At 36.5% G+C, this 15,983-nt stretch overlaps 1 protein-coding gene across 2 annotated transcripts; it reads left to right on the top strand.

Moving 5' to 3' along the window:
- The first annotated feature begins 424 nt into the window (after positions 1-424).
- On the top strand, positions 425-9,980 carry RGS18 (regulator of G protein signaling 18). 2 transcript variants are annotated; one of them, XM_026854077.1, is made up of 5 exons: positions 425-733; positions 1,367-1,468; positions 4,666-4,727; positions 5,773-5,939; positions 8,386-9,980. In XM_026854077.1, exons 1-5 carry the CDS (start codon positions 618-620, stop codon positions 8,638-8,640), a joined length of 702 nt encoding a protein of 233 aa, XP_026709878.1. In that variant the 5' UTR covers positions 425-617; the 3' UTR covers positions 8,641-9,980. The 2 variants fall into 2 exon arrangements, with proteins under 2 accessions (XP_026709878.1, XP_026709877.1); XM_026854076.1 differs by having other exon boundaries at positions 455-733; positions 4,663-4,727.
- The last annotated feature ends 6,003 nt before the right edge of the window (positions 9,981-15,983 follow it).

Genomic DNA, 15,983 nt, shown 5'->3' with positions numbered 1-15,983 from the left:
CTTATATCTGATCAACCAGAGCTTCATCTGGCTCTCGCAGGAGACTTGGAGAAACCCTGAGTTTCAAGTTAGCATACTGTAGCTAGAACTGATTTTGTGTCCAGCATATGGCACCTGAGGCTGTAGAGGGCAGTTTAAGGTCAGTTAGAAGTTCTTAGAGCTTAAGACAATGTTGTACATTATTTTATGCAAAATTATTCTCATTAAAGTTCATTTTAGAGAAGATACGTACACTTCCCATAGGGCTAAAAATGTTGGCATCATCCTAAGTCTAGTAAAATACCAGGTTCCATAAACAGAAACCTGGGAGCTGCCCTCTGCTGATAGCTGTGTTTGTCTGGATGATCAACGGCCATTTTGCAAAGTTGCAATCTCACTTCCCTAAATGACGACTGTAAAACCAGAACTCTGCTTAAAGCCCCGTGTACGTGCAGCTGCAGTGGCAGTGAAGGTGGAGAACCTCCTTCTTCCCACTACCTGCTCTGGAAACTGCTCAACGGCCAACGGGGGCAACCCAGCCTGATATAGCATGTGAGAGCCCTCCTGAGCACATCAATTACTCCAGATGCAACCGCTATAAGGAAGTATAAGAAACTGAGAGGCTTTTTTAGAGGAAGATGGAGAACCCACTTCTTTTATTCCCCCAACTAAACATTTCTGCTTCAAAGGATAAATCCTATTACAAAGTCATGAAATCAATTAAAGAAGAGCCACATAAAGCGAACAAGCCTGGGTAAGTTTTAACGTCATGCTGACACACTGTTATGTTTACACAGAGGATTCTAACAGCTTGTGGGTTTGAATTTAGGGCATATACTGTTTTATCTTTTACTACAATCCTAGGAATTGTGTACATAAAATATTAATTCATTGTGGAAATATGTTTTAAGAAAAAGAAACAAAAAAATAAACTATGATAATAAGAAAGGGAGGTTTCAAGAAGTTCTGAGAAATGCTCTTTAAAGTCTGAATATGACCTGGGAAATTTTCTTCTTAAAAATTTCAAATGACAGGAAGCAATACTTCCTTTTTCTTTATGCAACTTTAAAAGTAGAAAATGCTGAGCCAACTGTTTATGTTTTGCAATGTGAAATTTCACTCCCTCATCTTTAAAATAAATGAAAAAGATACTGAAAATGAAAAGATTTCCATTTCCCTTTGCCAGTCCATCATATGTAAATTCATACTAAGCTATAAATAATCATTAATGTGAATAATATATATGTAGGAGAAGTAACATTAGCATTACTATAAGCAAACATAGGGGGATATATGATGTAGAAGCAGAGAGATTAGTCAAAGGAAATGTTTGAGGGAAAAACAATTTATCAAGATTGCTTGAAAAACTACACCAATTCTGTTGCAGAGCTAAGCAGAAGAGAAATAGGCTGAGCCTTCTCCTGCAGAAATCTGAATTCCACGAAGGTGATCATCTTGGTAAACCTGGAAACTTGACAAAAGCAGCAAGGTAAGCATTACAAAAGACTGAATTGACGGGGATTCCTTTCAGGAAGTGCCTCTGTGACTCAGGATGCTTCCTGCATTTGTGTGTGTGCATTCAGACTTGGCAGAGAATAACATTTTAAAGATCTATTTATTTTAAAAGTTAGCAATCTAACCCAAGCACTATAGAATTATCGGGTATGCATCAAGGTAACTCATCACTAGTGTTTTCACACCACTAAGTGTAGATTAGATTACATATACATTTAAACCTTCACTCGTGCCGACAGCATTTTTATTAGTCCACTGACCATATTGAGCAAGCATCAACTCAGAAATGTCGCTGACAAATTACTGCTTACAGGGAAATCATACAGCTCCTTGGAAAGAATTCTGTGATGCACAGGTGCCAGGTGCATGTCAAATCCTGAATGCATAGTTCCTCAATAATTGCAGTAATTGTTTGAACACTGTTGTCTCCAGAATTCAGATGTTAAACACTCTTATAGTATTGTCCCTGTTATAGTATTTCTCATAAAGATATAGAGTAAAACCTTGGTTTTGTTGACTTCAATAAGAGTTTAGTTCCTGGCTTCAACGGGGTGCCAAGATGTTATCGATATATTAAGGATTGCATGTGTAGGTCTTGACTGAAAAGAAGGAATGAGTGAAGTGCTGCAACTCCATGACCTAAAAAATTTGCTGCCCCTTTCTTTCCATCACAGATCACTTTGGAACACTTCAGTGCTTCCCATGCTCTTTTGTCTTGTTAAGCGTGATGCAACTTGTTTAAGCAGTTACTGTCTTTGGGACCAAGATGCCTGCTTTGACCAGAGCTGCTTCTACAAGCCCTTACTAATTGTCCACACGTAGTAGAAATTGTATAAAGGCCCAAACTCTGTTTCTAAAACTCATGAAAATGCCCATCCAAATGATAGGGTGTACTCAGGATCTGGAATACTTTCCAGTCCACTGCCATAGAGGGTTTCAATACTTTCTTTTTTCCCCCCTCTCTTTCTTGTATGCTGCTGGCAGATGCCTTAATTAAATGGTTTCACAATTCACCCAGAAATACAAGGCATTGTAATGATGAACAAAGGTAAAACAATGCTGAGAATACCCTTTTTTCATGTTCCAGACATGTAAAATGATGCTAGGATTGCATCTGAAAGAGAAGGCACAGCCTCCATGGCACCTGCACGCAGACAGTATTGGGTGGCATTTCCTACAAAGTACACAGCCATCGATGCATTCTTATAATCTGTGAAGAGACACTTTCAGAGGCAGATACATAATTCTCTAAAGAATTTCCCCCTTTTAACAGACTATCACTCAGCCAACTGCCTTTTACCACGTTATTTTCAGCCAGGTGCCTGACTAACAGGGATTTATTATTTAAGCAATTTACATGGTTTTGACGATTTCCATTTTCACACAAATACTAACATAAGTAGGAAGAGAATTTAATGAAACGCTGCCGATGGACAGTGTGGTGATAGTGGAAATGCCTGTGACCGGTTAGTTTGTTCTCACCTTTAGAAAGTGGCAAAGCTGAACAAATCTGTCTGTTATTGCAGCAACACATCCAGGTGCTGGGGATCTGTGAGGCTACCAGGTTGATGCAGTTTGTGAAGGAGAACCAGAAATTCACACTAAGAGTTTCCAGACCCAGCAAAGCACCTCTCCAGCATTCCGTGCAGTTGTGGGCTGTATATGTTGTCTGAAGTCATCTGGGTTTATCTTTCACTATGACCAAATTAATTTCTGTAGCTATAGGAACCCACTGTTCCCAGACTTGCAGGTCCACACAGTTCAGAGAACTGCACTTTTTGCACTTCTCATAACTAAAAAACTCTGTAAGGGAGTGAGGTCTCATTTTCCCTGACTCCAGAATCCCCCTAATTTACTGGCCTATGCTAATTTCTTGAATTTCAGTTCTCCAGCATTTGTACCTCTCAAAACTGTTTGTCTCTCCCTAGCTAATAATTTCATTCCTATAAGCAATTAATCTAGGAGACATGTGGCACCTCTTAAAATAAAAAAAAAACCCCAAGCCCTCGTTTTAGTTTTGTGCATCCCAAGATCATTACTGGCTTAAACTCTTTTCATCTAAACTTCATGTGCCTACAGATTCTGCCAAGGGAACCAAACTAAATCAGGCAACAAACCAGGCAACAGAACAGCAAGCCTCCACAGGGAAGGGGGAACTCTATTCAAGAAGCGTTCAGTCCATAGGAAGTTGTTCTAACCAAGTAACCCTGGACAAGTTGCCTGTTGATACTTTAAGTGTACTGTGCTTTTCCCTCAAATGAAAATGGTTTAAAATATTTATATTAATAAATCACGTGATAAAAATTGACTTCACCTTCAGGCTTGGAACATAAGTCCTAGTGCTGGCATGATACAGTTCATCTCCAGGCTTAGTCCAGTTCTGGACTACTGAAAATACAGTCCAGGTGTGCATTCAGCATTAATCTATACAAAACCAAAAAAGGGTTTCTCCAAAACTGTGTGAATGAAGTAGGGTGTTCTTTTCTTCTTTCTGCATTATTCTCTAGGGCAGAATATTTGAAATCAAAGTAAAATACATGCAGCTTGACATGTTTGATGAAGGATATGGGGAGTTTTATAAATGGAGCACAGTGTCTCAGAATATCATGACATTTGAAATAAGTGGTAAACAAACCAGGCTACATATGCTATTACCCTATAAGACTATCACCTAAACCATATTGCTGCAACTTTGTCTTCAGGCCATAGAATTTTCCATGTTTCATTAAAAATAGACTGTGGTAACAGCCTCAGGTTGAGTGCATTCAAAACCACATCTCTGCAAGAGCATTTTTAAAGTTCAAGTAGGTGACTGACTTGGTTACTGACCTGGTTCGCTCATGAGTTTTACCATACTGCATGATCTCAATTCCCTTAAAGATCAGTAACACAACATAAAGACTGAAGAGACAAATCTCTGCTCTGATTTTTTTTTTTCTTTTTTTAAGAGGGGGGAAAAAAGTACAACTCTGCAGGAAAAATGTCAGAAAAAAATTTAACCAATGTTTCTGAAGTCCTTAAGAGAATGAGCTCATTTAAGTAAAGTGATCTAATCATAGGTTTTGTGAAAACAGTCCTGAGCAATAACAGTAACAGATAACATGTCACAACAACTCCATAAATACACAATATGTACAATTCTTCAAAAAACACTTTCTGTTTCTTAAGCAGTGTGTCTCCTGAAGAAGCAATGAAATGGTCAGAATCTTTCGACAAACTGCTTTCTGAGAAAGGTTAGTAGGTTTTTCCTCTCTGTGCAGACTGTTAGGATGGAAAATTGGTGGGAAATAATGGAAAACTATAAAATCCAGTTGTGCACTTAAATAGACCTGACAGTTACCTAAACTAGATATGATGGGTCAATTATAGCAGCATGTGTTTCTGCTCTCCTCATGTACTTAGGGTATAGCATGCTGTCAACTACTTAAAATAGTTGAAAATAACTTTTAACTTTCATATTTTATTGAACAAAGTAATATAACAGACATCAAAGAGTTCCTTCAATAAACAGTAGAATTTAATTTGAATATTGCCCAAATATTCCTGACTGCAAGACCAAACCTTAAAAATGAAAACATGTTTTATGTACTTAAGAAAGGACTTTGTCACTTCTGATACAATTTGTTTCTAAAAGCTGACCATCACTTGAAAGGGCCTGTTGCTTTGCATAATTACCAAACACACATATATCACTCCTTCCATTTTGGAGGGACACACATATGATAATCTAGCTAGAGTGCTGGACACTATGTGCTTTTCAGATCTGTTCCTCTGAACAGCTGACATCAGTATGACTGTGTTAGTTCCACAGATTAAGCATACTTGGGAAAGAAAATGTCTTCAGCATAGTAACAATAGGATAAAGCAAATTGTAAAGATGCTAAAAGCCACTGATTTTAAATTGCTGCTGGAGAACAGCCTACTTACAGGCAAAGATTCAAATAGTGTTTCAGTCAAATTGATATTCAGCTGGAATAAAGCCCATCACTTCCACATACATCAACATGTTTTGATTGCTTCTATTTCTAAATTAATGAGATCTTGGTAGTGGATTTTTACAGATGCTGAGAATTCTGCAATGGGAGTTACAGCATGCAGGATCATAATGGAAGAACTGCACTTATTTTAAAACCTTTATGCATTTCAAAATAATTATCTATAATGTGATGTAATTCAAAGGGAGCACAACCTGTTTTTTTACCTTGCACAGACTGTGAAAAGAGTAACTGTATGATAAGGATATATTTTAAAAATACAATTCAACATTCTCTTTTGTAGCTGGACTGGATGCCTTTACAAAATTTCTGAAAACTGAGTTCAGTGAGGAGAACATCGAGTTCTGGATAGCTTGTGAGGATTACAAGAAAAACAAAACTGCACATGAACTTTTGCCAAAAGCTAAGATAATTTATGAAACATTCATACAGAAAGATGCTCCAAAAGAGGTACAGTAAAAATGTTCTTCATTGTACACAGTATTTGATAGCTGCATCTGATGAAGTCTGCTTTTAAGAAGAGCATGCCCAGAAGCAGGGGCAGCAGTTAATCCTGTAGTCACTGACGTAAGAAGGCTGTATCTTAAATGTCAAGCTCTGGAAGGAAATCTGGAAGCAATTGCTAGAGTATTCTCGCTGTCCATAGTCCTTTCAATACCCCCTCTGTGTTAGTCTTCTAAGTGTAGAGCACAAGCTTAAATATTATACCACAGGAATCAGAGATTCCTAGTGCTATGTAAAGCCAGGATATATATATACACACACACATATATACAGTATATTTAAGAAAAAATAGCAATGTTAAATGTTAAAGCTGCAATGAGACATATCGGCTAGCATTTGTGGAAAACATATTGTTTCTTTATTTAAAGCTACCTCCAGAACAACAGATTTATTCTCCCTTTCTCTTAAATGAGTAATTATCTATTAAATTATTACATAACTAATGTTCAGAAGCTTTTAAGTAAGTAAAAAGGTTAAAAGAAACTATTAAATTAAACATATTCTTTAAAATAATAATTATGTTTTAAGCATGGACTTTTCTTGATTGACCCCTCCCCTCTTTCTGCCCCTAAGCTCTCATTGCATATTCTTGGTATGTTACTGTCAACACATACACAAAAAAATGTTGATGTGTCAATCCTCACCAATACTAAGACCTTTTTATATTACTATAAAAGTGCAAAAAATTTTCATATTTACAATTTTTTCTTACTGAAGCGTGTTATAAAGGATTCATAAATGAGAAAAAGGACTATTTTTTGTCTGCTCTAGGAAGGGGATGAACAGTTTGGGAGACAATGAACTCTCACTGAAATCACAATCAGCCTCTCCAATAGGTTTTTTGGACTTACAATTTCCTGTAATTCTGTCAAGTTTGAGCAGACCAGAAATGTCCCTTGCCAATACTCCTTTTTCCCTATATTCTTTTTTTTTTGTTTGTCAGAATAGCAAAAGTGAAACACTAATTGCCGCTTCCTTGTAACAAGGGTGAAAAAGGTGTAATTCTCATTTTAAGAGAACAATTGCAAAATGATACAATTTCCACTTGTGATTCCTATAGATTATTTAGATTCAGATCCACTTTTCCTGGGAAATGTCCACTTTCAGAGACTTACCTCCCTTTTTATTTCTTTCCTTGCTGTAGTTATTTGGGGTGGACCTTACATAAAAAGAAAGCCCCTGAGATGTCTGAGGTAGCACCTGCCATTGCCTATTGGTCAAGCTATGAGCAGTTATGGCAGGGCATCAAGTGCTGATACTGTCAACACTTACGAGATTGATGTCAGCAAAAAAATGAGCAGGAGGAAACCTAGGGAGAGAAGAGGGTGTGGAAATTGTACTTTGACTAAGAGTAATGTAATGATTTATCTGTCATACTTTTGATTTGGTGCACATAGTGTGGGTGCTGTTGTTGACCTTAAGCAGTTGGCTTTGGTGAGACTTCCTTCCTTGTCTTCAGCTGAGCAGCTGGGTCCAGCCAACAGCATCTCAATTCAGGCCACACAGCTCTGGAACTTGCATCTTCTCTCTGACTATCTTCTTGTCCAGCAGAGCTCTTTTACACACAGATTTCTGAGTGTACAGTTCAATAGGATTGTAAAATCTTAGGTTTGATGAGTTGATTATTTTATCATCAGTTCTTAGATCTAAATTATTTGTTTTAACTAGCTTTATGAAAATGACAGGTGTATCTCAGTGAAGAAAGAAAAAGCATATTATTGAAGTCACTTTTTGACTGGATCAACAGTTTTTTAATATATTCTATCTTACTTTTCAAAATAGCATACTTAAATCAGTGCCTGACACTTTAATGGAAGTCTCATACTAATTAAGTCTTCTCAGGATGAATGCAGTGGCACATGGAATAAATGATCATTTTCATATGCTTTTCCCATCTAAAGCTTCCAGAAACCCATTAAAATAATTTTAATATTTTAATTATTAGAGTTTTCTCACCTTCCTACTACCAAAATTGTACAAAACCACCAGAAATTTTAAATATTCATTAACATAGTCTAATGATACAAAATTCTACATAAATTCTAAATGAGAATGGAGGAGTTCTGTATTAGCCTGGTGTTGCAAAGCCTGACAACTACAACTATCACTATTAGAAAGTGACTTTTAGTCAAACATCAAACTTTATCTTCTATTTTGCCAGTTTTCCACTGTACCAATGACACATCTGTGACGACTTTCTGACAGCCATTACTGAACATGAGCGTACAAATTAATCCTGTGGTTTTAATATCCCATTGTACCAGGGATTCAAGGTCCTCTTATCAGAAAAGACTTCCACTGAAGTACAGTTTCATTGCTGTGGATAACAACGCAGGAAATGCAGAAAGGCATGAACATACATTAACAAAATACCCTTTTCCTCATTCTCCAGGTGAATTTGGACTTTCAAACCAAAGAAGTTACAAGTCAGAACATTGCACAGCCCATCATCACCACCTTTGATGCAGCACAAAATACAGTATACAGGCTGATGGAGCAAGACAGCTACCCACGCTTCCTAAGATCTGATCTTTATTTAAATTTGGTTAAGGGGAGAAATCCCAGTCGTCCTACCCTTAGGAGACGATCACGGTCTTTTACTGTCAGTGATTTCCAGGGTGTACGACCAGACTTTACTATTTGGTAACAGGGAAACTCAATCCTCTTAAATTCTAGCTACTGCAGCAACTCGTGTTTTAAAATCCAAATCCTTAGCAGGTGTAAATGAGTGAAAAGCGGTCACATGCAGTTATACCAGGTCAGAGTTCTGTAGCCAGTGATTTATCTCATTTATTATAGAGAAGTAGGCAACATATTGGCAAGACATATCCTGTAAAGTTTTCATACAGTATTTTTTTAAACTCAAGCAAGAGCTGTAATTGTATTTGGAGGAAAACTTTGAGTTTCCTGCATAAAAATGTGGTTTAAAATGCAATTTGGTAATATCCACCATGTATCCTGGGCTTATATCACTTAGGACAGAGTTTCATCACAGTTAGAATCTATGTATCTAGCCTTTGCACATATTTATGTTTCTGCAATATTTGCTATACTAAGCACAGACTATTTGTGGTATTTTCTCATACTGCAAAACACAAATGAGCATTATTAGGTATAATGTAAAGTTAGTTGGGTTTTAACTACAGCCACTGCATAATTAAAATGTAGCTATTGCATGCTTACGAGGAACATAAGAATACTATTTAATTTTGGGGGGTATATTTTGTACTGTTTTCTTATTTACATGTGTCTGTCCTCTGTATTTAAATTATGCTGTATAGATTAGTTTTGCCATCAAATACTTGTGTTCTAATTTTTTGCAACCAAGTAAGCAGCAACAAAGGGCCAAGAATGCTATTTTAACACAATGTGTGTTATTAAATATTATGCCATGTGTATGTGTGTGTGTGTGTGTATATATATATATATAATATTTCTACTTTTATTTGTAAATATTCATGGTATACCAACTTTATTACTAAACTTTGTTTTAATTTTTTTTCCTGCTTTTGGTTTTGAAAAAGAATCTGAAAATTAACAGCTCTTGAACTCAGGTAGAATAATCTTCAGTTCTGCTGGTCATTAATATACTCTCTATGATTATAGAGGAGGAAAAAGAAATTTCCCCTTTTATTTCTTTACTATTGAAGTCACACACAGCCTTTTCATAGTCAGTGTATGCAGTTACCCTGTCCTTTTCTTTCAAAATTGACACAGACATACCTTGAAGCATGGGGAGGTTCTTAAAATCTTAAACATTGGTTCAGTTTAGCAAATGGTGGCAGGATTTAATTGTAAGTATGACTTGTATATTCAGTTCCTTTGCATGGAATTTAAGCTTTGTCCCTTTTCCTCCTCTTTCCGTAAGTGGTCAAAATGAAGAGGTTTAGTTCCTGAGGATGAGACTTAATATTCATTACTAGTTCAGGGTATATATGAACTTCTTGATCTGAGAGTTTCTGTGTCTGCTTCACTAACTTTCAATAAATCTGATCTACTTAAAAAGCTTGGCAGGATTCAGTTTATCACTAATACATTAATGAGTAAAATGTGAAGACTTCACTTATAATTCGATACTAGGTGTAATCATTGCCATTTCAATCAGACATGTTAACTGTGCACAGAGACCCAAACTCACCAGGAAAAGCTGCTGAGCTGCACTGAGCTGGAAAGCACCTCTTAGCCCTTGGCTTCACCTGGGGAATAGACAGGAAACATCTGTAACTATGAGGAGTATGATCCTTGCTGGTTTATTCCATTGTCCTTCTCTCAACCTGGGCACAGTGATTCAAGAATAACTCAAATGTTTTTAGTAGCACTGATACGGTATTTCAGTCTCCTTATCAATATCAAACACAGCTTTGGATCTGGTCAGCCTCCATTTCTTATGAACTGTCTATGCTCCTGTTGTCATTGTCACAGGTGTCACATGAATGAGTGAAGGCAGCGAAAGGCAACTTTCTAATGCAATTTCATTGCTGAAATCAGTATATTTTTCTGGATAGATTATTTATGCTTGTTCTTTGACTATCTGTCTCTTAAACATGAAACTACTGTTTCTGAGTAGGAAATCTCTAATATCACCAACAATGTCTGGATATCAGAATTCTCACATATTTAAAATATGCATGTTCCAATGTTTTGTATTACTAACTTTGTTAGAGAACAAATTTGAGAACAGACCCACGTGAGTATTAACAGCGGGTCTGTTGCAAAACAGGCATAAGACCTAAACATTTCTAGCTAGATTCTCTCCTGGTGTGATTATGTTCCTTCATACCAGCTGAGAATCTACATCTTTACTCTTGCCATAGATAAAATAAATGAAAAAAAAAAAAAGTATATTTAATATAGTTCAAAAACCAATATAAATGACCGATGTAGTGCCTTGAGTAAGATTTTTTTCTTCTTAGTAAAAAAATGGCTGTTAGTCAAAAGGGTCTGTAATGATGAATATAAGTCAGCAGGGAGCCTTTGTTTCATTTCATAGACACATGGAAAATTTTGCTTATCTCCAGGGAGGCCTCCCTCAAAACTGTCAGTCTGTGGTACTGACAGTGCTAGTCCTTCTTACAAGTTTTATAATGAAAACAAATAAGATATGTCTGGTAGCTATTTGTGCATGTATGTTTTTCAGAGATAATTATGAACCATAGCTGAATTTACAGCAGACTAATACCATGGGAACTACTGTAAAAGGAAAGTCAAGATAAATTCAGAGAAAGGAAGGCAAAGGGCACAAAGATAAACTAAAATGACATAATTATCTGGCAAAGGGTTTTTTCTAGAAGAGGTTCCTTTTAGTGAGAGAAAATGAGCGCTCTACTATAATTCTGAAAGATGAACTAAGCATAGATTTAGTACAAGTCTGTGATGCTGTTCCAAGATTGAGCTAGACAGGATTGATCAGACTAAGGGCTAGCCCGGCACAGATGTAGTTATAGTATGAACCTTAGAGTAGAGCCAGTGAGCATAGTCGGGCTTCTCTAATTTTGGCAGAATCAATGCCATAGTTACATAAATCCTCTTGTTTAGCTGACCTAGTGCAGATAATGCATATACAAAGCCTATCGGCCAAGTATTTTTATTCAGGATTATTTTATGTAGCAGCTTTTTAGATTTATATGTGCCATTCAGCATTCAGTAAGAGCTCTCAAAATACTCCTCTTACCAACACAATAATTTACCCTACATAAACATGATTTAATCCTTACACACGTGATTTCTCCAGACTCAAAGCATGAGGGAGATAATCTGCCAACTTGTATAGCACAAAGATTTGTCTCCTGTTTCAATACTTAGGTCTAATTAGATGAATTATTATCTACCATTATGAACTCAAAGGAGATAGAAATACACATATACACATATCTTCTTCAGTTTTTGGGATTTGTTATTGTGCAGAAGACAACTTGATTGATTTTTGAACTGACAAGAAACAAGAGGAATGAAATCTAAGATAAAGAATCTCAAAGAAAAAGATAGATTCCCATCTTCCACTTAAGTAGGCATTCAGTAATATGGCTCTTACATGCCTTTATGTGCTACAGCTTATAAGTGACTCACAAAAGGCAGATCATTTTTCTCTCCTTTTTGTCCCCAGCTGCTCAACCTGCCTTAATTAACTCCTGCTATGAATGCAGTTCCCTCTCCTTTCCACACATACTATCAAACTGAGAAAATATTGCATAAAATCATCTTCTTCAGTGATTCATATACTCATAAACTTATGCCTTGCTCAGATGCCTGTCCTAGATCCCTGTATGGTTTTTTGCATTTTAGTCAAATGCTTCCTGTGTGGCTCTGTGCCAAAGATAAAAATGTATTTCCTCTATACACCATCTGGCTTGCTGCCATTCCTGCTTTTTTCTTGTTAATGTCTTTTTTGTCGTCTTCCATTTTTTGTACTCTGAGCATTTAGGGCTGGTCTTGTAAAAGCTCCCTCTGGTTTTATACCAAAGCTTTTCTCTCTCCTTTCCTAAATGGCATCTTTTTGCATCACTTCCTCCTAAATCTTCTTACAGGAGGTTGTCTAGATGCCAAGATTTACAATGTAGCCTCTATCATTGCCTTCTCTATGAAACATTACTAAAATTAACTAGCATGAAATACAATCCTATGAAAGTCAATTTAGAGTTTTCAAACAGGACAGAAGATTAAGCTGAATCCTAACATAAGGACAACCCTGAACTGTTGTTTCTTCACCATGCAATTTGCTTGTATTTTAGAAACTCTCGTTTCTTCTCAACTTTCCAGATTAGTTTTAAATATTCATCCAGGACACGAGCTGTGATGAATAATCTTCTAGAAAGTACTAAATGAGAATCTTCAAGGTTGCACATTTTCTTGAGAATCTTCTTCTGACGTAGGTTTGTATTTGTATAGTACTTGGAAATCCTGTATATGAGGAGCCCAAAATTTTGACAGATTGGTCTTGAAATCAAAACATTTTACCTCAAGGGCATACTTTGCTTGGGTGGAAAATAACAGCTGATTTTCTTATGCAAAACAACTCAGTGGCATACTGAATACACATAGAATTATTCATATGAAAATTTTTTTTTTTTTTTGTGAGTTGACCGTGCTATGCAGTGCTATTGGAAGGCAGACATTTACATAGTGCTGAGATTAAAATGTATTTGCATCCTGTATGACAGGCATTTCCATGTTACTAGGATGCCAGCAGTGCTCAGATCATCTTGGGTTCTCCCAATATGAGAAATGCAGTCAAGTCTGTTTGCTTGAATTGCTTGGACCAGAAGAACATTAACTTTCTTTTCTGCTGAGGTTAAGCTATACAACACTATCCAAGCAAACGTGGAATGGATTTAACAGAGGCCAAGTGCTGAAGGGCAGTGACACATTGAAACTGATACAGGGTAAGCACCAGCACACCAAACCAGCTATTGGGGAGTGTGTCCTTTTCTCACGTTGCACTCAGGTGAGTACAAGGCAACCCTTTTAGGAACATACATAAATGAAAGTAATTTCTTAGGTTAATACACCAACAGTCTGAATGCGAAGAGTTGTTTTATGCTGTCTACTGAGATTAGTATCTAGCTCAGATGTGGGTCAGAGGAACAAAAAAATTACATGCCTTATTCCCCTAAACAGCCAACAGCTTTTCATAAAGGAAGATAACTCAGTGAAACTAATGCTTAAAGATAGCTAAAAATAAAAGACGAGTATCAGTAAAAAGTCAAGCAGTAAGCCTAAAAGTTCAGGAGATTTAAATATTTAATAAATCAGTAATCCTTAGCAAGTAGTACTGGCAAAGGAGGAAACATTCAATCAATAAATCCACATCCCCTTTCCTACAGTTCTCACTCTCCTATAGCCTGTCAAAGGCAGGGGACTCAAAAAAACCCCCCAAAACAAACCATAGCACAGTCCTCAGGGTTTTAGAAATGTTAAGCCAGAGGCCTCACAAATAAAATTTTTAAAATACACTAAAATTAGCTGAGCAGGTAAGGGCCTGAGCTACTGCAAGTCCAGTCTGGGTTATTAGTGAAGAGAAGCTGGAGACATCAGCAGTGTCCGCTGGATTGAAATTTCCAAAAAGTTTAGAAATATTCTATATACAACTTCCAGACTATCTCTAGTACATATTCATATTTCTTTTTGTTTGCTTGATACTGTTTATTTTGAATAGTTGATACATTTGCAGAAGCAGCTGATGCATTTGTTTTAATACTAGGATCACTTTTTCTCATATGACATTTCAGTAAAATGTTAAGAGTTTCTTTCCAGAAATTACTAAGTTCCAAGCAGACAAAGCATATGGCAATATTACCAGATACTTTTTATGCAAAAAGGTGACTTTTCCTAACTTTGGTTAGTGTACTTGTGATATTTGTGCTGGGATAATAATAGTAATAACAGCCCTATTACCTGCTGTGTACCTGAAATACAATCAGCTTACATAGACTAAGCAGTCACTGAACAGCATGTTACACAATGTTGAAAATCCCTCATAGCTTCGTTGTGTTTTTGTGAATTGTGATCAGTACTCCATAAAATTCAAAAGCAATCAGATTACGTCCATCTAGTTATTCTTTGTGCTAGTCAGAATGCTTGTGGTTTTTAGTCTTAGCAGCTACAGAAGGACGCTACCTTAAAAATATCTGTCAGCACTGAAAACCTTCAGGAGATGGTCATGTCTGTATGATTTAGACATCAGGCAATTAGACAGAAATTTTAAAAAATTACTCTGTTTCCCTTTTTGGAACTTTGATTTTTAAAGAAGTATATTGTCAGATTATTAGTAAAAAAATAGGCACAGATCCTGCAACCCTCCCTCTCAAATAGTCTCACAGGAGTTAATGGGACTATTATATAACAAGAACGATATTACCTCTTAAGTAAAATCGTTCAATTTATAATCACAGTTCTAAGGTGGGTGAATAGTATAATCATAGGGATTAGAAGCAGGGTAAACCAAGAAATGAATGGAATCATCCAAGAATTGATGTGTTGCTCAATTTGGTGTCATCTCTGTCCTCATAACTGCACTAACTTTACTGTAATTAACTAAGAAATCTGGAGAAAACTTAAATCACGCTTTTATCTATAATTTTGTTACTTGACTAAAAATTCAAGACCTATTTTGAACTACACCTAAGTCTTAGTCACTTCTCAGTGAGAACCTAGGGCACTTAAAAGAAAAGTCCCTTCCTAAAAGCAAGAAGACATCTATGTAAATGCCTGCATCTATTTGTAGAAGAACCTTCTGTTTGCTACGATGGAAAGGTAGACCAGCAATCACAAAACATAACATTAGGAAAAAAAGTACTATTTCAACAATAATTGGCAAAGAGACAATCTCACTGTTAGAAAATTCTAATAGTAGCTATTTACAGTTTGCCGGGCCAGAAACTCTACAAATAAATATTGTTTGGATTTTGTGTTATGTTTACCCCCTTTTACCAAAGCTCAAACCTGGGACTGAATCAGTCATAAAGGACTTAATGCAAATGCAGATGCTGAAGGTTTCCTCTTCACCTGTAAGATGCTGATGTTAGTCTTACTAGTACAATGTGTAGAAGGCTTTTGGCCCTGTCTGTCATGGTGTTGCACTGCACATACACACTTCTGTGGAAATAAGAGAAAATAACTGATTAAAGAAAGTAAGAAGCACTGCAGAGAATCAGGTTGATAATTCACATTGCTCTCCTTCTGTTATAACTTTCAGAAGCAAGTGGATGCAAAGGTAAGAAAATGCAGAAAGGATTAATATTTTTCTGGTGGAAATCTTTTTTAGTATTATGTAGGACTGAAAGGGCTGTCTTGGGTGTCATTTCTAGTTTCTTATTGTCAAGGCAACAATTTTAAATAATCTCTTTCATAAATACATGAAACTCTATCTTTGATGTACGAGGAGTAGAAAGGACAAAAATTCTACTGGGATACTGTTGAAAACAACAGTTTTTCTGAAGCCTTCTGATTTCCAGCCTAAATTTATTCACTGACTGTTTGTATACTTCCCCCCCC

Source organism: Athene cunicularia (genome assembly GCF_003259725.1).
Source record: "Athene cunicularia isolate RWA chromosome 8 unlocalized genomic scaffold, athCun1 chr8_part1, whole genome shotgun sequence".
NCBI lineage: Eukaryota > Metazoa > Chordata > Aves > Strigiformes > Strigidae > Athene > Athene cunicularia.
Note: the sequence above shows the minus strand (reverse complement) of the source record. Positions and strands in the feature narration are given on the sequence as shown.